Source organism: Lonchura striata, chromosome 29, assembly GCF_046129695.1.
Source record: "Lonchura striata isolate bLonStr1 chromosome 29, bLonStr1.mat, whole genome shotgun sequence".
In the NCBI taxonomy this organism is placed as follows: Eukaryota; Metazoa; Chordata; class Aves; order Passeriformes; family Estrildidae; genus Lonchura; species Lonchura striata.
In genome coordinates this window covers 148,466-168,548 of record NC_134631.1, presented here as the reverse complement: position 1 = coordinate 168,548, position 20,083 = coordinate 148,466, and the positions used below count along the sequence as shown (strand labels likewise).

General features: G+C 61.0%; 3 protein-coding genes and 1 long non-coding RNA gene across 4 annotated transcripts; 1 reads left to right on the top strand and 3 right to left on the bottom strand.

Moving 5' to 3' along the window:
* Positions 1-1,714: 1,714 nt before the first annotated feature.
* Positions 1,715-9,953, bottom strand: LOC110474989 (1-acyl-sn-glycerol-3-phosphate acyltransferase alpha). The gene is made up of 7 exons (XM_077788941.1): positions 9,913-9,953; positions 7,868-8,057; positions 6,935-7,068; positions 6,296-6,471; positions 5,490-5,585; positions 4,606-4,678; positions 1,715-3,465 (listed from the first exon to the last, which is right to left on the bottom strand). Exons 2-7 carry the CDS (start codon positions 8,050-8,052, stop codon positions 2,609-2,611), a joined length of 1,521 nt encoding a protein of 506 aa, XP_077645067.1. The 5' UTR covers positions 8,053-8,057; positions 9,913-9,953; the 3' UTR covers positions 1,715-2,608.
* A 1,070-nt stretch (positions 9,954-11,023) lies between these two features.
* Positions 11,024-13,215, top strand: FKBPL (FKBP prolyl isomerase like). The gene is made up of 2 exons (XM_077788910.1): positions 11,024-11,201; positions 11,414-13,215. Exons 1-2 carry the CDS (start codon positions 11,024-11,026, stop codon positions 13,213-13,215), a joined length of 1,980 nt encoding a protein of 659 aa, XP_077645036.1.
* Positions 13,216-14,505: 1,290 nt separating this feature from the next.
* On the bottom strand, positions 14,506-18,365 carry PRRT1 (proline rich transmembrane protein 1). The gene is made up of 3 exons (XM_077788909.1): positions 17,979-18,365; positions 16,566-16,766; positions 14,506-15,801 (listed from the first exon to the last, which is right to left on the bottom strand). Exons 1-3 carry the CDS (start codon positions 18,363-18,365, stop codon positions 15,625-15,627), a joined length of 765 nt encoding a protein of 254 aa, XP_077645035.1. The 3' UTR covers positions 14,506-15,624.
* A 30-nt stretch (positions 18,366-18,395) lies between these two features.
* LOC144247649 (uncharacterized) lies at positions 18,396-19,325 on the bottom strand. The gene is made up of 2 exons (XR_013341243.1): positions 19,188-19,325; positions 18,396-18,433 (listed from the first exon to the last, which is right to left on the bottom strand). It is a non-coding gene; the product is annotated as an uncharacterized LOC144247649 (long non-coding RNA).
* Positions 19,326-20,083: the final 758 nt, after the last annotated feature.

The window sequence follows — 20,083 nt, the reverse complement described above, 5'->3', positions numbered from 1 at the left end:
AGTGACCACGGCAGCGGTCAGCGGGGCTCAGGACAGCCGGACCACGGCAATGGTCAGCGCGGCTCAGGACAGCCAGACCACGGCAATGGTCAGTGTGGCTCAGGACAGCCGGACCACACCGGCGATGACCACCCCAGCCCCGCCCAGCGGCTCAAGGCTGACCGCCGGCCCCACGCCCAGCGTCCACTGTCGCGCCCGGAGCGCGGCCGAAGCGCCGGCCCACGCCGGCAGCGCCGCGCCCGGCCCCACGAGTGCGCCGACTGCGGCAAGCGCCTGGAGCCGGCGGCGGGCAAACCGCGCCGCGCCAAAACCGCCAAACCCAGCACCAAGAGCGGCGTGGCCAACACGTGCGGCGAGTGCTGGCAGAGCTTCGGGCAGAGCTCGGACCTGGTGAAGCACCTGCGCATCCACACCGGCGAGAAGCCGTACGCCTGCGGCCACTGCGGCAAGCGCTTCAACGTCTCCTCCAACCTGATCCGGCACCGGCGCATCCACACCGGCGAGCGGCCCTACGGCTGCGGCGACTGCGGCAAGCGCTTCACCGACAAGTCCACGCTGACACAGCACCGGCGCATCCACACCGGCGAGAAGCCGTACGCCTGCGGCCACTGCGGCAAGAGCTTCAGCCGCAGCTCGCACCACAAGCGGCACCAGCGCACCCACGCCGGGCTGCCGGCGGGCGCGGCCGGGGGGCTCGCGGGGATCGCGGGGATCACTGGGATTACTGGGATTACTGGTGGCGGTGGTACTGGTACCATTAGCGGTGTTGCCGGTGTTGGTGGTGGTGCTACCGGTGCCATTACCGGCGTTACTGGTGTTACTGGTGCTGTTACCGGTGTCACTGGTGGTGTTACTGGTGTTACCGGTGTTACCAGTGCTGTTACTGGTGTTACTGGTGCTGTTATTGGTGTTACCAGTGGTGTTACTGGAGTTACTGGTCCTATTACAGGTGCCGTTACTGGTGCCGTTACTGGTGTTACCGGTGCCGTTACTGGTGTTACCGGTGCCGTTACTGGTGTTACTGGTGCTGTTACTGGTGTTACTGGTGCCGTTACTGGTGTTACTGGTGCCGTTACTGGTGTGGCCGCGGTGCTGCCGCCCATCTGGGCCTACCCCAGCCAGGCTTGCTGAGGGGGAAAAAAAAAAAAAAAAAAGATTTGGAATTTTTTTTTGGTGGTTTTTGGGGTTTTTTCCCGGTTCGGGTTTTAATTGAATCCTGGTTGTGGTTGGAGCGTTTTGGGCCCGGTTCAAATCCCAGTCCGAGTCCAAATCCCAATCCCAGTCCAAATCCCGGTCCCAGTCCAAATCCCAGTCCAAATCCCGATCCCAGTCCAAATCCTGATCCCAGTCCAAATCCGGATCCCAGTTTTGATCCCAGTCCAAATCCGGATCCCAGTCCAAATCCCAGTCCCAGTCCAAATCCCGATACCAGTTTTATCCCGATCCCAGTCCAAATCCGGATCCCAGTCCAAATCCCAATCCCAGTCCAAATCCCAATCCCAGTCCAGATCCCGATCCCAGTCCAAATCCCGATCCCAGTTTTGATCCCGGTCCAAATCCCAATCCCAGTTTTGATCCCAGTCCAAATCCCGATCCCAGTTTTGATCCCAGTCCCACCCCAAACCCCCTGGACCCCCACCCCAATTCCCAAAGCCCCGCCCCCTTTGATGACATCACCCCACGCGATGACGTCACAGTGATGTCACAACGCCCCGCGGGTTTGGGGGGGTTTATTAAAAGCTGGGGGGGGAAATTTGGCAAAATCCGCGCCCCCTCCCCAAAATAAATACACGGCATCCGGGGGCGGGGCTTGGCTGCGGCAGCCAATCAGCTCCGGCCACGCCCGGGCGGGGGTCACGGCCCGGTCCCGCTATGGGGCACAGGGGGTCACTGTGGGGTCAGGCCGGGACCACTTGGGGGTCAGGCCGGGACCACTTGGGGGTCAGTTGTGGCCACACTTGGGGGTCAGTCCAGCGCCACTTGGGGGTCACTCCAGGCCACACTTGGGGGTCACTTCGAGCCACACTTGGGCGTCAGTCCAGGCCACACTTGGGGGTCAGTCCAGCCCCACTTGGGGGTCAGTCCAGGCCACACTTGGGGGTCAGTTGTGGCCACACTTGGGGGTCACTCTGGGCCACACTTGGGGGTCAGTCCAGGCCACACTTGGGGGTCACTCCAGGCCCACTTGTGGGTCACTTGTGGCTGCACTTGGGGGTCACTCCGGGCCCCACTTGGTGGTCACTTGTGGCTGCACTTGGGGGTCACTCCGGGCCCCACTTGGGGGTCAGTCCAGCCCCACTTGGGGGTCAGTCCAGGCCACACTTGGGGGTCAGCCCCACATCCCACCATGGGTCACTTTTGTCCCCACTTGGGGGTCAGTCCCTGCCCCACTCGTGGCTCAGTTTGTCCCCACTTGGGGGTCACTTGTGGGTCAGCTTGTCCCCACTTGTGGGTCAGTTTGTCCCCATTTGTGGGTCACTTTGTCCCCACTTGGGGTCAGTCCCTGCCCCACTTGTGGGTCAGTTTGTCCCCACTTGGGGGTCACTTGGGGGTCACTTTGTCCCCACTTGGGGTCAGTCCTGCCCCACTGCCGGGTCCCCGTGGGGCCTCAGGCCTGGGGGTCACTCTGGGCGGCCGTGGGGCTGTGTGGGTCACTCCAGGGGTCACTCTGGTGGTCACTCGTAGCTGTGGGGTCATTCCGGTGGTCACTCTGGGGGTCACTCTGGGGGTCATTCCAGTGGTTACTCCTCTGGTCACTCATGGCCGTGGGGTCACTCTGGGGGTCACTCTGGCGGTCACTGGTGGCCGTGGGGTCACTCCAGTGGTCACTCTGCTTGTCACTCCAGTGGTCACTCATGGCTGTAGAATCACTCCATGGGTCACTCTGGTGGTCATTCTGGTGGTCACTGTGGTGGTCACTCAGGTGGTCACTCCCGCGGTCACTCAGGTGGTCACTGGGGTGGTCACTCTGGTGGTCACTCTGGTGGTCACTCAGGTGGTCACTCTGGTGGTCACTGGGGTGGTCACTCAGGTGGTCACTCGGGTGGTCACTCAGGTGGTCACTCAGGTGGTCACTCAGGTGGTCACTGGGGTGGTCACTCAGGTGGTCACTCCCGCGGTCACTCAGGTGGTCACTGGGGTGGTCACTCCTGCGGTCACTCCTGCGGTCACTCAGGTGGTCACTGGGGTGGTCACTGTGGTGGTCACTGGGGTGGTCACTGGGGTGGTCACTCAGGTGGTCACTCAGGTGGTCACTCTGGTGGTCACTGGGGTGGTCACTCCTGTGGTCACTGGGGTGGTCACTGGGGTGGTCACTCCCGCGGTCACTCTCCGGCCGCAGCTCGGCCGACAGCCGCTCGAAGGCGGCCAGCATGGCGGCGCGGACGCGCTCGGTCAGCGCCGGCACCTCGGCCGCGCCCAGGCCCCGCGTGGGCAGCGGGGGCAGCACCTGGATCACGCAGTGCCCTGGGGGGCAGAGATGTGGGGCTGACCCACGGATCCCTGACCCACAGAGAGACCCACAGAGAGACCCCAGACCCACAGAGAGACCCCAGACCCACAGCGGGACCCACAGAGAGACCCCTGACCCACAGAGAGACCCCTGACCCATAGCGGGACCCACAGCCAGGCCCAGGCCCCGTGGGGACAGCACCTGGATCACGCAGTGCTCTGGGGGGAGATGTGGGGCTGACCCACAGACCCCAGACCCACAGCGGGACCCCAGACCCACAGAGAGACCCCAGACCCACAGCGGGACCCACAGAGGGACCCCAGACCCACAGAGAGACCCCAGACCCACAGAGACCCACAGAGAGACCCCAGACCCAGAGCCAGGCCCAGGCCCCGCGTGGGCAGCGGGGGCAGCACCTGGATCACGCAGTGCCCTGGGGGGAGACGTGGGGCTGACCCACAGATCCCTGACCCACAGCGACCCACAGAGACCCACAGAGAGACCCCTGACCCACAGCGGGACTCACAGAGGGACCCCAGACCCACAGAGAGACCCCAGACCCACAGCCAGGCCCAGCCCCTGCGGGGGCAGCACCTGGATCACACAGTGCCCTGGGGGGAGACGTGGGGCTGACCCACGGACCCCAGACCCACAGAGAGACCCCAGACCCACAGAGAGATCCCTGACCCACAGAAAGACCCCAGACCCACAGAGACCCACAGCCAGGCCCAGGCCCTGCGTGGGCAGCACCGGGATCATGCAGTGCCCTGGGGGGAGACGTGGGGCTGACCCACGGACCCCAGACCCACAGAGAGATCCCAGACCCACAGAGAGACCCCAGACCCACAGAGAGATCCCTGACCCACAGAAAGACCCCAGACCCACAGAGAGATCCCTGACCCACAGAAAGACCCCAGACCCACAGCGGGACCCACAGCCAGGCCCAGGCCCTGCGTGGGCAGCACCGGGATCACGCAGTGCCCTGGGGGGAGATGTGGGGCTGCCCCACGGCAGGACCCCGGCCCCATGGCCAGACCCCAGACCCGCATGGAGACCCCAGCCCCACAGCCGCCCCCAAGTCCCCCCCAGCCCCACAGCCGCCCCCCAAGTGCCCCCCAGCCCCACAGCTGCCCCCCAAGTCCCCCCCAGCGCACCGGGGGTGAAGCGCCGCTCCCGTTTGCTGTAGAAGTGTTGGTAGGACGAGATCACGATGGGCACCACGGGCACCTGGGGGGCACCGAGCGCTGGGGGGCTGCCCCACAGCGCCCCACAACTGACCCACAACTGCCCCATAACTGACCCATAACTGACCCACAACTGACCCATAGCTGACCCATAACTGACCCACAACTGACCCATAGCTGACCCATAACTGACCCACAACTGACCCACAGCACCCCATAACTGACCCATAACTGACCCATAACTGCCCCACAACTGACCCACAACTGCCCCACAACTGATCCATAACTGACCCACAGCGCCCCACAACTGACCCATAACTGACCCACAACTGACCCACAACTGACCCACAACTGACCCATAACTGACCCACAACTGACCCACAACTGACCCACAACTGACCCATAACTGACCCACAACTGACCCACAACTGACCCACAACTGACCCACAACTGACCCACAGCGCCCCACAACTGACCCGTAACTGACCCACAACTGACCCATAACTGACCCATAACTGACCCACAACTGACCCACAACTGACCCACAACTGACCCACAGCGCCCCACAACTGACCCGTAACTGACCCACAACTGACCCATAACTGACCCACAACTGATCCATAACTGACCCACAGCACTCCACAGCGCCCCATAACACCCACAGCGCCCCATAACCAGCCATAACTGACCCACAGCACCCCAAAACTGCCCCATAGCACCCCATAACCACCCCATATCACCCCATAGCGCCCCATAACCACCCCATAACTGCCCCATATCACCCCATAACCGCCCCATATCACCCCATAACCGCCCCATAGCACCCCATAACTGCCCCACAGCCCCCCACGTACCTGGGCCTGCACGGCCAGGTGGAAGGCGCCGCGCTTGAAGGGCAGCATGGAGCCGCTGTGGTTGCGCGTCCCCTCGGGGAACACCCACACGCGCACCTGGGGGGCAGAGCGGCCGTGGGGCTGCCCCATAGCGACCCCGATCTGCCCCATAGCCACCCTGAACTGCCCCATAGCCAGCCCATAACTGCCCCATAACCACTCGGGGAACACCCACACGCGCACCTGGGGGGCAGAGCGGCCGTGGGGCTGCCCCATAGCGACCCCGATCTGCCCCACAGCTGCCCCATAGCAACCCCGATCTGCCCCATAGCGACCCCGATCTGCCCCATAGCCACCCTGAACTGCCCCACAGCTGCCCCATAGCGACCCCGAACTGCCCCATAGCCAGCCCATAACTGCCCCATAGCCACCCATAACTGCTCCATAGCCACCCATAACTGCCCCATATCACCCCATAATCACCCCATAACCACCCCATAACCACCCTATAGCACCCATAACCGCCCCATAGCCCCCCAAAACCGCCCCATAGCCCCCCATAACCTCCCCATATCCCCCCAAAACCGCCCCATATCCCCCCAAAACCGCCCCATATCCCCCCAAAACCGCCCCATATCCTCCCATAACCGCCCCATAGCCCCCCATAACCGCCCCATATCCCCCCACAACCGCCCCATATCCCCCCAAAACCGCCCCATATCCCCCCATAACCACCCCATATCCCCGCACAACCGCCCCATAGCCCCCCAAAACCGCCCCATATCCCCCCATAACCGCCCCATAGCACCCCACGGCGCCCCACTGACGTCCTGGCTGAGCATGGTGTGCGCGGCCTCGGCCATGACGCTGATGGCGTCGTGCGTGCGCTTGCGGTCGATGAAGATGATGCCGCCGAGCCAGCAGACGACGCCCACGGCGCCCATGTAGAGCAGCTCGCGCTTGGCGATGGGCACGCAGCGGTCGGGCAGCACCTCCATCATCCCTGCGGGTGTGGGGCACGCGTGGGGCACGCGTGGGGCATGTGGGGTTATGGGGCACATGTGGGGTTATGGGGCGTGTGGGGTTATGGAGTTATGGGGTGTGTGGGGCTCGGGGGAGTTTGGGGTTCTATAGGGCAGCCATTGATCAGGGGTCTATGGGGCAGGATCTATGGGGCAGGGCTCTATGGGGCAGGATCTATGGGGCAGGGATTTATGGGGCAGGGATGTGTGGGGCAGGATCTATGGGGCAGGGATGTGTGGGGCAGCCCCATACCCATCAGGTCCAGCGAGCTCTGGTGGTTGCTGACCACCTCTGTGGGGATCTATGGGGATTTTGGGGTTTCTATGGGGATTTTTGGGTTTCTATGGGTTTCTATGGGTTTCTATGGGTTTCTATGGGTTTCTATGGGGCAGGGATGTGTGGGGCAGGATCTATGGGGCAGGATCCGTGGGGCAGCCCCATACCCATCAGGTCCAGCGAGCTCTGGTGGTTGCTGACCACCACGTAGGGCTGCCGTGGGGGGAAGTGCTGCGCCCCCCGCACCTCCATGCGGATCCCGTACAGGCGCTTCACGTGCTGCATCAGCCCCCGGATGATCCTGTGGGGCACGGCGGGTCAGCCCCATGGCTGCCCCACAGAAACCCCACGGCTGCCCCATAGACACCCCATAGACACCCCACGGCTGCCCCATAGATACACCCCAAATCCCCCACAGCCACCCCATAGATCTGTTACTGCCCCATAACCACCCCATAGCACCCCAAATCCACCCCAAATCCACCCCACAGCCACCCCACAGCCAGCCCACAGCCACCCCATAGACACCCTAAATCCCCACAGCCACCCCATAGATCTGTTACTGCCCCACAGCCACCCCAAATCCCCCAGAATCACCCAAAATCACCTCAAACCACCCCACAGCCAACCTATGGGGCTGTTACTGCCCCATAACCACCCCAGAATCCCCCCAGAACCACCCCAAATCCCCCAACAACCACCCAGAAATGACCCAAAACGCCCGGAATTCAGCCCAAATCCCCTCCTCACTTCATGTTCTCCACGTCCCTGCCCCGCAGGGCGCACAGGGGGATGGCCAGCAGGGCCAGCAGCAGGATCCAGCCGTTGTAGAAGCCAAAATCCCCCCAGAACCGACCCAAATCCCCCCAGAACCACCCAGAAATGACCCAAAATGCCCGGAATTCAGCCCAAATCCCCTCCTCACTTCATGTTCTCCACGTCCCTGCCCCGCAGGGCGCACAGGGGGATGGCCAGCAGGGCCAGCAGCAGGATCCAGCCGTTGTAGAAGCCAAAATCCCCCCAGAACCGACCCAAATCCCCCCAGAACCACCCAGAAATGACCCAAAATCCCCGGAATTCAGCCCAAATCCCCTCCTCACTTCATGTTCTCCACGTCCCTGCCCCGCAGGGCGCACAGGGGGATGGCCAGCAGGGCCAGCAGCAGGATCCAGCCGTTGTAGAAGCCCATCTTGCAGAAGAAGCGGAAGGAGCCGCAGCGCTCGTACAGCAGCGGCAGCAGCAGCAGCGCCAGCGCCAGCGCCGCCGTGCCCAGCGTCACCTCCATCCTGCCTGGGACGCCAAAAAACAACAAATTCACCCCAAAATGTTCCCTCGCGGGGAGCCGGGGTCGGGCACCCCGAAAATCCCCGGGGTTTGGGGTCAGGGAGGTAAAAATCCCCGAGATTCGGGGGCAAAAACGGCAAAATCGCCCCAAAAAAACCCAAATCTGACCCCCTCAGCGTCACCTCCATCCTGCCTGGGACTCCAAAGAACAACACATTTATCCCAAATTAATTTGGGTGAAACTTAATTTGTCTTTTTTTTAGGAGGTGGGGTCAGGCATCCTGAAAATCCCCAGGATTTGGGATCAGAAGTGGCAAAAAGCTCACAGAAATCCCCACATCTGATCCCCCACCATCGACTCCATCCTGCCTGCCACCAAAAAACCCCAAATTTATCCTAAATTTATTTAGGGGAACCCTAATTTGTCTGCTCAGTGGGAGATGGGGTCAGGCTTCCCCTCAGTCCCTGGGATCTGGGGGCAAAAATGGCAAAATCGCCCTAAAAAATCCCAAATCTGACCCCCCAGTGTCAGCTCCATCCTGCCTGGGGCACCAAAAAATTCCAAATTTACCCCAAATTAGTTTAGGGGAACCCCAATGTGTCTGGTTTCTGGGAGGGTGGGTCATGCACCCTAAAAATGCCGGGGATTTGGGGTGAGAAATGGCAAAAACCCCCGTGAAAAATCCCAAAATTCACCCTAAAATTACATTTGAGGGATCCCTAAATTGTTCCCTCTGTGGGAATTTGGGTCATAAATCCCAGGAGAAACTCTCAAAAACCCCAAATTCACCCCAAAATTGCACTTGGGGAGCCGAAGTTATCCCCCAGGATCCTCACCTGGGACCCCAAATCCCCTCAATTAGCCCAAACCCCCCATTTTCACCCCAAAATCCCATCAGAACACCCAAAAATTTCCCCAAAATCCCCCAAATTCCCCTCAGAATCCCCAAATCTCTAATTTCCCCCCCAAATTCCCCCAAATCTTCATTTTCATCCCAAAATCCCCTCAGAACCTCCAAATTCCCCTCAGAACTCCCAAATCCCCCTCAGAAACCCCAAATACTCCTCAAAACCCTCAAAACCCCCTCAGAACCTCCAAAAATCCCCCATTTTCACCCCAAATTCCCCTCAGAACCCCCAAAATCCCCTCAGAAAGCCCAAAATCTCCAATCTTCACCCCAAATTCCCCTCAGGATCCCTAAATCCCCCTCAGGCTGTCCAAAATCCCCTCAGAAGACCCAAATTCACCACAGAAACCCTAAAATATACCATTTTCACCCCAAAACCCTGTCAGGATCCCCAAAATCCCCTCAGAAACCCCAAAATTTCCAATTTTCCATCTAAAACCCCCTCAGGCTCCCGAAATTCCCCTTTTCCACCCCAAACCCCCTCAGAAACCCCAAATCCCCCATTTTCACCCCAAATTCCCCTCAGACACCCCAAACTCCCCATTTTCCCCCCAAACCTTCCAGTTTCCCCCCAAATCCCCCTCAGACACCCCAAACTCCCCCTCAGACACCCCAAATCCCCCATTTTCCCCCCAAATCCCCCATTTTCACCCCAACTCCCCCTCAGGCGCCCCAAACTCCCCCTCAGACACCCCAAATCCCCCATTTTCCCCCCAAACCCCCCAGTTTCACCCCAACTCCCCCTCAGGCGCCCCAGATCCGCTGCCGGCCCCACCCCGGCCCCGCCCTCCCCTCAGGGCTCGGCCGGGCCGGGCCGGGCGGGGCCGGGCGGGGCATCCCCGGCCGGGGCCGCGCGGCGATGGCGGCCCGGGGCCCGCGGCAGGCGCGGGGAGCCGCGGGGAGCCCTCGGGAGCCCCAGAACCCCCTCAGGACCCGCCGGGCCCCGCCGGTACCGGAGCGGCCGCGGCGCGGGCCCGTCCCGCCGCCGGAAGCCGCGGCCGTGATTGACAGCGCGCTCCGCCAATCAGCGCGCGGAGCGCGGCGCCTAGCCCCGCCCTCCTCGCTCGGCGGGGTTGCCGCGGCAACGCGCGGGCGGGAAATGGCGGCGTCGCCGCGGCCACGGCGGGGCTGAGCGCTGATTGGGCCAGGCGGGTGCTTGTCAAACGGGCTGGCCAATCGGAGCGCGGCGTGGCTGACACCAGTACCGAGGGCTCCATGAAGGGCGGAGCCTCGCGGGGGTCCGCCAATAGCAGCGCGGGGATTTTGATTGGCGGGCGCGGCGGCCAATGAGGATGGGGAGGGTGCGGGAGGGGAAGGGGAAGACGGCGGCGGCCAGGAGCGTTGCTGAGGGTCTGTAAGGGGATTTAAAATGCCCAAAAATTGAGATTTAATGGGGTTTGGGACCCACGCGGAGGAAATCTGGGAGGTTTTTGGGGAATGGGACCCCCAGGGAGGATTTTGGGGTCTCTCATCCACCAGCTGAGAGCCCCCATCGCAAATAAACCAAAAAAAATCCCCCCAAAAAACCCCAAAATTCCACCCAAAACCTCAAAATTTAACCCAAAAAACGTTGGGTTCCCCCAAAAATTGAATTGAAGCTGCTGCTACACTCCCACCCCAAGGTGAGTGTGGTTTTAGCTAGGAAAAGCCCAAAACTTCCCCCCAAAAAAGAGCCAAATATTCCCTAAAATTTCCCCAAAAACTCAGGAAAAAATTCTCAAGAATACCCCAAAAATCCCTCCCAAAATTCCCGAAAAGCTCTTTAAAAATTGGCCAAAACCATTCCAATGGAGGTGTGGCTTAAATATGCAAATAAGCAAAAGGGTGTGGCCTCTAATTGGTGTTTAAGGAGGGGCGTGGCTTGAAGCACAGGGCTTGGGGTGGGCGCGGCCTCAATCCGCATAATTTAGGCAGCGCGGCCTCAAATTTGCATGTTTTAAAAGAGGAGGCGTGGCCATATTCTAAAGGGGGCGTGGCCTTGAAAGGGGCGTCCCTCCTGCTGCCCGCCGCTCGGCCACGCCCCCGCTGCTCCGCAGCCAATCAGCGCGCCCGCTCCCTCGGCCAATGGCGGCGCGCGGAGTTGGCGCATGCGCGGTGCGGCCGCGCCGGGGCCGCTCGGGGCTCCCGGAGGGTTCGAGCGGGGAAGAAGCGGCGGAAGCGGCGGAAGCGGCCCCCGCGGCGCTGCCGGGCCCGGGAGGCCGCCGGGAGGGCGGAAGGGGAAGCGGGAGCGGCCCCGGAGCCGGTACGGGACAGCCCCGGGGCCCCGGGGGAGGAACGGAGCGAGCGGCGGCGCCGCCATGGGAACGGCGCGGGAGGGAGCGGAAGTGACGTCACGGGAATGGGGGAGCGCGGCGAGGCCGCGCCCCCTAATGATGGACACGCCCACTGAGGGTGGACACGCCTCCTAATTGGTTAGCCACGCCCCTTTCCTGAGGCCACGCCCTTTCCCCCCAGGCATTTCGCGATTGGCTGAGGGGGAGATGGAGGGAGGAGCACCGGCCAATGAGGGAGCAGCGCCTCGCGGGGGAGCAAATGAGGACAAAGAGGCAGAGGAAGCGGCGGCCAATCAGCAGCGAGATGCGGGATCGGCAGCAGCCAATGGGGACACGCTGCTGAAGGACTCGGCCAATGAGAGGACGAGGATGTGCGGCTCAGCCAATCAGGACGCAGAGACACGAGAGGCGACCAATGGCAGTGAGGACCCACAGGCGGCCAATGAGGACACAGGACACAAATCCCCAGCCAATCAGAACCCTGCGCCCAGCCCCACAGCCAATCAGCAGCAAGCCCCACCCCCCCAACACCTCCCCGATGACCTCACGCCCGTGGCGGCTGCAGCCAATCAGGCGCGAGAGCCCTGGGATTGGTCGCTGGAGGAGGCGTGGCTTAGGACGCCCGAGGGGGAGGGGCTGGAGACCTGGGGGGTGGAGCTTGAGGCCTTCGAGGCGGAGCCTGACGAGGAGGAGGCGGAGCTCGACGCGTTGGAGGCGGAGCTTGTGCGCCGGGGGCCTGGGGGACAGGGGGCGGGGCTTGGAGGGCAGGGGGAGGAGCTTAAAGCACAGGAGGTGGAGCTAAAAGCAGAAGGGGCGGGGCTTGAGCCCCGTGCTGTCAATCAAAAGGACCTGGGGGCGGAGCTTAAATCTCAGGGGGCGGGGCTTGAGCCCTGTACTGTCAATCAAAAGAACCCAGGGGCGGAGCCTGAGCTCAGTGCTGTCAATCAAAGTGACATGGGGGCGGGGCTTAAAGCCCAGGGGGCGGAGCTTGAACCCTGTACTGTCAATCAAAAGGACGTGGGGGCGGAGCTTAAATCTCAGGGGGCAGGGCTTGAACCCTGTGCTGTCAATCCAAATGACTTGGGGGCGGGGCTTAAAGCCCAGGGGGCGGGGTTTGAAGCACAGGGGGCGGGGTTTGACGCCCAGGGGGTGGGGCCAGCCCCTCCCGACCCCGTTCCCGGGTCCTGGCAGCCGAGCCCAGACGGCGCCTGGTGGAAGCTGCCGGCGCGGCGCGGGCGCGGGCTGGCGCGGCCGGGGCCCGGCTCGCTGTGCCGCGTCCGCCTGTCGGCGCCGGCGTCCGTCCGCCCGTCCCGGGCCGCCCCGGCCGTGCCGTGCGGCCGCTGGCTGAGCGTGCGGCTGGGCGAGGCCGAGGGCCGCTGGGCCGCGCTGCTGGACGCGGCGCTGGAGACCATGGCGCCCGGCGAGCTGGCCTGGCTGCGGCCGCGCGACGCCGACGCCGACGCCGCCATCCTCGTGCGGCTGGGCCGCTTCGCGCCGGCGCCGCCGTTCTGGGCCGCGCCGCCGGACGCCCGCCGGCACGCGGCCGAGGCCGGGCGGGCCCGCGCCGCCGCGCTGCTGGCGGCCGGGCAATTCGAGGCCGCCGGCCGGGCCTACTCCCGGGCGCTGCGTCGCGCCGTGGCGGCCGCCGGCCCGGCGCCGCTGCCCGAACCGGCGGCGGCGCTGAAGGCCGAACTGCACGCCGGGCTGGCGGCGGCGCAGCTGCGGCTGGGCCGGCCGGCGGCGGCGGCGCCCAACGCGGGGCGGGCGCTGGCGCTGCGGCCGGCGCTGCTGGAGGCGCGGTACGCGCGCGGCGTGGCGCTGGCCGCCCTCGGAGACCTGGAGGCCGCGCGCCTGGAGCTGCTGGCCGTGCTGCGCGCCCGGCCCGGCCACGGCGGCGCCCGCAGGGAGCTGGGCCGGGTGCGCGGGGCCGCCCGCGAGCGGGACGCGCAGCTGGGGGCCCGGCTGGGGAAAATGTTCGCTTAATTAGCGATAATTAGCGATAAATGGTGTTAAATAGAGGGAATTGGTGTGATTTTGGGGGGAAATAGGGTTAATTATGGGGGTAATTGGGGTCTGAGGGGCCGTCTGCGAGCGGGACGCGCAGCTGGGAGCCAGGCTGGGGAAAATGTTCGCTTAATGAGTGCTAATTAGCGATAAATGGTGTTAAATAGAGGGAATTGGTGTTAATTGGTGCTATTTTTGGGGGAAATAGGGTTAATTATGGGGGTAATTGGGGTCTGAGGAGTGGCCAGGGAGCGGGACACGCAGCTGGGGGCACGGCTGGGCAAGATGTTCACTTAATTAGCGATAATTAGCCATAAATGGTGTTAAATAGCAGGAATTGGTGTTAATTTGTGTGATATTTGGGGGAAATAGGGTTAATTATGGGGGTAATTGGGGTCTGAGGAGCGGCCAGGGAGCGGGACGCGCAGCTGGGGGCACGGCTGGGGAAAATGTTTGCTTAATGAGCGCTAATTAGCGATAAATGGTGTTAAGTAGCGGGAATTGCTGTTAATTGGTGCTATTTTTGGGGGAAATATGGTTAATTATGGGTGTAATTAGGGTCCAGGACACAGGCAGGGAGAGGGACGCGCAGCTGGGGGCCCGGCTGGGCAAGATGTTTGCTTAATTAGTGATAATTAGTGATAAATAGCAGGATTTGGTGTTAATTTGTGTGATTTTGGGGGGAAATAGGCTTAATTATGGGGGTAATTAGGGTCCAGGGCACAGCCAGGGAGAGGGACTCGCAGCTGGGTCCTGGCTGGGGAAAATGTTCGCTTAATTAGCGGCAATTAGCATTAAATGGTGTTAAATAGCTGGAATTGGTGTTAATTTGTGTGATTTTTGGGGGAAATGTGGTTAATTATGGGAGTAATTAGGGTCTGAGGAGCAGCACAGCTCGGAGCAAGGCTGGGGAAAATGTTCGCTTAATTAGCGGTAATTATCCGTAATTAGCGTTAATTTGCAGTAATTAGTGTTGTTTTGGGGATAATTAGGGTTAATGAGGGGGTAATTGGGGGTGCCCCAGGTGTGCCCAGGTGTTAAGGGGAAGTCGTTAATGAGGGTGGGGGCAGATCCGTTTGTGGAGGTTGTTAATTATTAATTAGCGTGATTACGTTCATTATTAGGACTGTATTAATTAGTAAAATTATGCTAAAATTAGTTATTGTGGTTATGTTAATTACAATAATTTTCTTAGTGTTAATTATCAGTGTAGGAGCATGAATGCTAATCAAATTATGTTAATTATTATAATTTTAGCGCTTGCAGCTATTTTGTGCTAATGAATTAATTTAGCTATTTATTAGTTATAATTAGCATGCATTTTCAATGTTAACTTATGCTAATTAACATCGGGACACGTTTAATGAAGAGATGAAGCCGCACCCGGCCATTAATAACCCCCATAATTAACGATGAATTATTAATGAGGGGCGGGCACAAAGGGCATCACCATGGAACACCATGAACCCCTCCCCCTCCATCCAGCCCCGCCCCCTCATTAGCATAACCCCGCCCATACCAACACAGAGCTTTATTGACCGCCAAAGGGGGCGGGGCACAGGCAGGGGGCGGGGCTCGGCATGCAAATGAGGCGCGGCCGCAAAGCATCCTGGGAGGGGGTGGGGGGGGGAGGAAGCGCGGCCGCCGTTGCCATGGCGACCCCGCGGGGGGTTATTATGGGATGGAGGCGCCCCCGTCGCCATGGCGGCAATCCCTCCCCCCTCCCTTATTATGGGATGCCGCGGTGACGTCATCCCCCCTTATTATGGGATGGGTTCCCATGGCAACGCCGCTTTTGGGGGGGGGGCTGCGCCATCCCCCAGCCCCTCGTTGCCATGGCAACGGCGACGCTCCTCCGGTCCCCCCCCGGAACCATCACAGCGTCCCCGGGGCTTATTATGGGATGGCGGAGCCCCCCTCCCCACCAAAGCCCCTCCCGGGTGGGTTTTTTGGGGGGTTTTTGGGGGTTTTGGTTTTTTTGGGGTTTTTTTTGGAGAATTTTTGGGGGATTTTTGGTGGCTTTTTTTTGAGATGTTTTTTTGGGTTGGGATTTTTTTTTTTTCTTTTGAGAATTTTCTGGGGATTTTTCTGTTTTTTTTTTTTTTCTGGGGTGTGGTTTTCTTTTTTAAGATTTTCTGGGGGTTTTTCTGGTGTTTTTTTTTTTTTTTTTTTTTTTTTGAGATATTTTGCCGGGTTTTCCTGGGTTTTTTTTGGGTTTGGTTTGGTTTTTTTTTTTTTTTGAGATTTTCTGGGAGTTTTTTGAGAGTTTTTTTTTGAGATATTTTGCCGGCTTTTCCTGGGGGGTTTTTTTGGGTTTTTTTTTTTTTTTGAGATTTTCCAGAGGGGTTTTTGGAGTTTTTTTGCTGGTTTTTTTTGGGGGGAGGGCTGTCAGGGGTCCCAGTCGTTGTCCTGGTGCTGCGCGGCGATGATGATGACCACGGTGAGGATGGTGCAGAGCACGGTGGCGGCGATGCCCACGGCCAGGCTGATGAAGGAGAAATTCCGCGCCTCCCTCGAGGCGATCTCGGCCGACACGATGTCCCCGCGGGCCACGGCCGTGCGCACCTGCCCGTTCATCAATTAACAACGTTAATTAGCGCGCGCCGCGGCAAAAAAAAAATCCCAGGTGAAAATCCCACCCAAAAAACCCCAAAAATCTCACCGAAAATACTCCCAAAACCCACAAAATCTCACCTAAAAATCCCCCAAAAAAGCCTTGAAATCCCACTCAAAAATCCCCCGTAAAAAGCCAAAATCGCACCCAAAATGCTCCCAAAAAACATAAAATCTCACCCAAAAATACTCCCAAAAGCCCACCCAAAAATACCCCCCAAAAAAACCCCTGAAATCCCACCCAAATTTACCCCCGAAAAAAACCCTGAAGTCCCACACAAAAAACCCCCCAAAAACTCCAGAATCTCTCCCAAAAATTCCCCCAAATACCCTTGAAACCCCACCCAAAAATCCCCCCAAAAAATCCCCGAAATCTCACTGAAAATACTCCCCAAAACCCTGAAATCCAACCCAAAATCCACAAAATCTCTCCTAAAGACCCCCAAACCCACCCAAAATCCCACCAAATTCTCCCCAAATCCTCCCAAACCTGCCCCAATTCCCTCTCAAATGTTCCAAATCAGCCCCAAATCCCCAAAATTCCCCCCAAAATCCCCCTAAACCCCCCCAAATCCTCCCACACCTGCTCCAATTCCCTCTCAAATGCCCCAAATCCCCCAAAATCTCCCCAAATCCTCCCACACCTGCCCCAATTCCCTCCCAAATCCCCCAGATTTCCCAAAATCCCCCCAAATCCCCCCCAAATCCCCCCTGACCTGCACGGCCTTGACGATGGCCACCACGCCGGTGGGCCAGAAGCAGCAGAGCGTGGTGAGCACGGCGATGGGCAGGTAATCGTGGGGGGGGGACCCCCGGGACCCCTCGGGGCCCCCCAAACCCAGGGGGGGTCCCAGAGGAGCCCCCCCGGCCCCGCCCACCGAGCCGGGCAGAGGCCCGGGGGGGGCGGGGCCAAAGGTCTGGGGAGGGGGAGGGGAGAGGGGGAGGGGTTAGTGAAGGACACGCCCACCGCACGCCCCAAAATTCGCACAACACCCCAAAATTCAGCCCCGTCCCCCAAATTTATCCCCCTGCCCAAAGAATTCGGCCCCTGCACCCCAAAATCCACCCTCTCCACCCAAAACTCAGCCCCTGCCCAAAAAAATTCAGCCTCACCGCCGAAGTTCACTCTCCTCCCCCTAAAATTCATCACCTGCCCAAAAAATTCACCTCCCACCCCCAAAATTCACACCTTTCCCCAAAAATTCATCCCGTGCCCAAAAACTTCACCCCCTCCCCCCAAAATTCGGGTGGAGGTTAAGCCACGCCCCCTTTTGGAGGACACGCCCACATTAAACCGCGCCCGATTTATGCTTAAAGGCCACGCCCACCTCGTGGAACCGCACCCAATCAGGTGCCGCCCTCCTAAGCCACGCCCCTTAACCAATCAGATTTTGCCACGCCCCCATTCGGCCACACCCTGGTTTGACCACGCCCCTTTTTGCCACGCCCCCATGTTTAGCCACGCCCACTTTGAAGCCACGCCCCCATTTAAACACACCCATCTGACCACACCCAATTTAGCCACGCCCCCATTTAGCCACGCCCCCATTTAAACACACCCACCTGACCACACCCGATTTAGCCACGCCCCCATTTAGCCACGCCCCCATTTAACCACACCCACCTGACCACACCCGATTTAACCACGCCCCCATTTAGCCACGCCCATTTATTCCCCCCTTAGACACACCCACATAACCACGCCCTTTGACCACGCCCCTTTGGCCACTCCCTCAAGCCCCACCCCCCGCGATTCACCCCTCCCCCAGCCCTCCCCTCCTCCAGCCCCTCCCCCTCAATCCCCACCCCCACCCGGTTCAGCCCCGCCCCCTCAGACCACACCCCCTCAAAGCCCCTCCCCCTCCGCCTCTCAATCCCCGCCCACACCAGCCACGCCCCCTCAAGCCCCGCCCCAGCCCCTCCCCACAAACCCCTCCCCCACCATCCCTCCTTGCCCCTCCCCCATCCCCACCCCGTTAAGGCCCTCCCCCAGCCCTTCCCCAGCCCCTCCCCAGCCCCGCCCCCAGCCCCACTCCGTTAAGCCCCGCCCCCAGCCCCTCCCCAGCCCCGCCCCCATCCCCTCCCCAGCCCCACCCCGTTAAGCCCCGCCCCCAGCCCCGCCCCCTCACCTGCCCGCCCGGGTAGAGCGGCAGGAAGGCGCCGGCAGCGCCCCCCGGCGGCGGCAGCTGCAGCGCGAAGGGGGGCGGGGGGGGAGGGGCGCCGAAGGCCGGGGGGGTGGGGGAGGGGCCGGGCCCCCCTCCCCCGTAGGGCTGGCCGGGGGGAGGGGCGTGCTGGTGGCGGTGGGGGGGGGGCCGGGGCAGCGTGGCCGCGTGGAACGCCCCTCCCCCACCGCCGGCCCCTCCCCCACCGCCGCCCCCCGCCCCTCCCCCCGCCAGCCCCCGCGGCAGCGTGGCCGCCCCCGCCGCCCCTCCCCCACCCCCCCAGCCCCGGGGCAGCGTGGCCGCCCCCGGGAAACCCCGGGGCAGGGTGGAGGCGCCCCCTCCCCCCCCCAACATGGGGCCGGGGGGAGGGGCCGGGGGCCCGTAGGGGGGAGGGGAGGAGTGGGGAGCCCCGTCCGGCCCTCCTGGGGGGGAAGGGGGAGGGGAGAGAGAAAAAAAATAAAAATTGGGGGGGGCGGGGTCAGCCGCGCGACCCCCGCCCCGAAATTCGCGTCCCCCCTCCCCAAAAATTCCATCCCCCACCCCAAAAATTCCATCCCCCACCCCAAAAATTCCATCCCCCACCCCAAAAATCCCATCCATGCCCCAAAAATTCCATCCCCCACCCCAAAAATCCCATCCATGCCCCAAAAATTCCATCCCCCACCCCAAAAATTCCATCCCCCACCCCAAAAATTCCATTGTCCACCCCAAAAATTTCATCCATCCCCCCAAAAATTCCATCCCCCCTCCCCAAAAATTCCATCGTCCATCCCAAAATTCCCACCCCCACCCCAAAAAAAGCTCGTTCCTCACCCCAAATCAATCCCATCCCCCCCCCCAAAAAATCCCATCCCACCCGCAAGGAATCCGATTCCCCCGAAATCCCAACCCCCCCCCAATTCCCATTCCCACCCCAAAATTCCTGTCCCCCACCCCCCCAAAATAACCCCCCCCCAAATTCCATCGCCCATCCCCCCCCTCCCCATCCCAATTTTCTCCCCTCCCCCACCTCCCCCATCCACGTTTTTGGGTCGCCCCGCCCCTCCCCCCCCCGGGGTTATTTTTAGCATCGCGGGGGGAGGGGTCACGCCCACGCCCCCCCCCACACCTGACCCTCCCCCTCACCCCCCCCCCCCCAAATTTTGGGGACCCCCCGATCCCCCCCCCGCTCCGTACCGGGTTTTTCGGCCGCCATGGCCGGGCCGAACCGGGACCGGGACCCCCAAAACCCGGCCCGGATCCTCTGGACCGGGGCCGGATCGACCCCCGGAACCGGCCGGGATCCCGCAAATCCCGGCCTGGATTCCCTGGATCGGAGCTGGAATCAGCCCCCAAAACCCGGCCTGGATCGGATCAGGATTGACCCCAAAATCCCGGCCTGGATTCCCTGGATTAGATCAGGATTCACCTCCAAAACCTGGCCTGGATTCCATCGATTTGATCAGGGTTCACCCCCAAAATCCCGGCCTGGATTCCCTGGATTAGATCAGGATCGACTCCAAAATCCCGGCCCGGATTTCCTGGATTGGATCAGGATTGACCCCCAAAACCTGGCCCGGATTCCCTGGATTGGATCAGGATTCACCCCCAAAATCCCGGCCTGGATTCCCTGGATTGGATCAGGATTGACCCCCAAAACCTGGCCCGGATTCCCTGGATTGGATCAGGATTGACCCCCAAAACCTGGCCCGGATTCCCTGGATTGGATCAGGATTCACCCCCAAAACCTGGCCCGGATTCCCTGGATTGGATCAGGATTCACCCCCAAAACCTGGCCTGGATTCCCTGAATTGGATCAGGATCGACTCCAAAATCCCGGCCCGGATTCCCTGGATTGGATCAGGATTGACTCCCAAATCCTGGCCTGGATCTGGCAAAACCCGGCGTGGATTCCCTGGATTGGAACCTCCTCAAACCCCAAATCCCGGCCTGGATTACCCAGATTGGATCAGGATTGACCCCAAAACCCGGCCTGGATTCCCTGGACTGAGGCCGGAATCCACCCCAAAATCCCCCCCCAAAATCACACCCGGACCCCCAAATCCTGCCCCGAACCCCCCAAATCTCCATCC

Excerpts from the sequence above, each read along its gene's own strand:
- PRRT1 (XM_077788909.1), bottom strand. The coding sequence starts at position 18,365 with ATGTTGGGGGGGGGAGGGGGCGCCTCCACCCTGCCCCGGGGTTTCCCG. Across the intron at positions 16,767-17,978 it reads CGCTCTACCCGGGCGGGCAG|ACCTTTGGCCCCGCCCCCCC; the intron begins GTGAGGGGGCGG and ends CCCCCTCCCCAG. Across the intron at positions 15,802-16,565 it reads CCATCGTCAAGGCCGTGCAG|GTGCGCACGGCCGTGGCCCG; the intron begins GTCAGGGGGGAT and ends ATGAACGGGCAG.
- LOC110474989 (XM_077788941.1), bottom strand. The coding sequence starts at position 8,052 with ATGGAGGTGACGCTGGGCACGGCGGCGCTGGCGCTGGCGCTGCTGCTG. Across the intron at positions 6,472-6,934 it reads GAGCTCGCTGGACCTGATGG|GGATGATGGAGGTGCTGCCC; the intron begins GTATGGGGCTGC and ends CCACACCCGCAG. Across the intron at positions 4,679-5,489 it reads ACCTGGCCGTGCAGGCCCAG|GTGCCCGTGGTGCCCATCGT; the intron begins GTACGTGGGGGG and ends GGTGCCCCCCAG.
- FKBPL (XM_077788910.1), top strand. The coding sequence starts at position 11,024 with ATGGCGGCGCGCGGAGTTGGCGCATGCGCGGTGCGGCCGCGCCGGGGC. Across the intron at positions 11,202-11,413 it reads CGGGAGCGGCCCCGGAGCCG|GCATTTCGCGATTGGCTGAG; the intron begins GTACGGGACAGC and ends CTTTCCCCCCAG.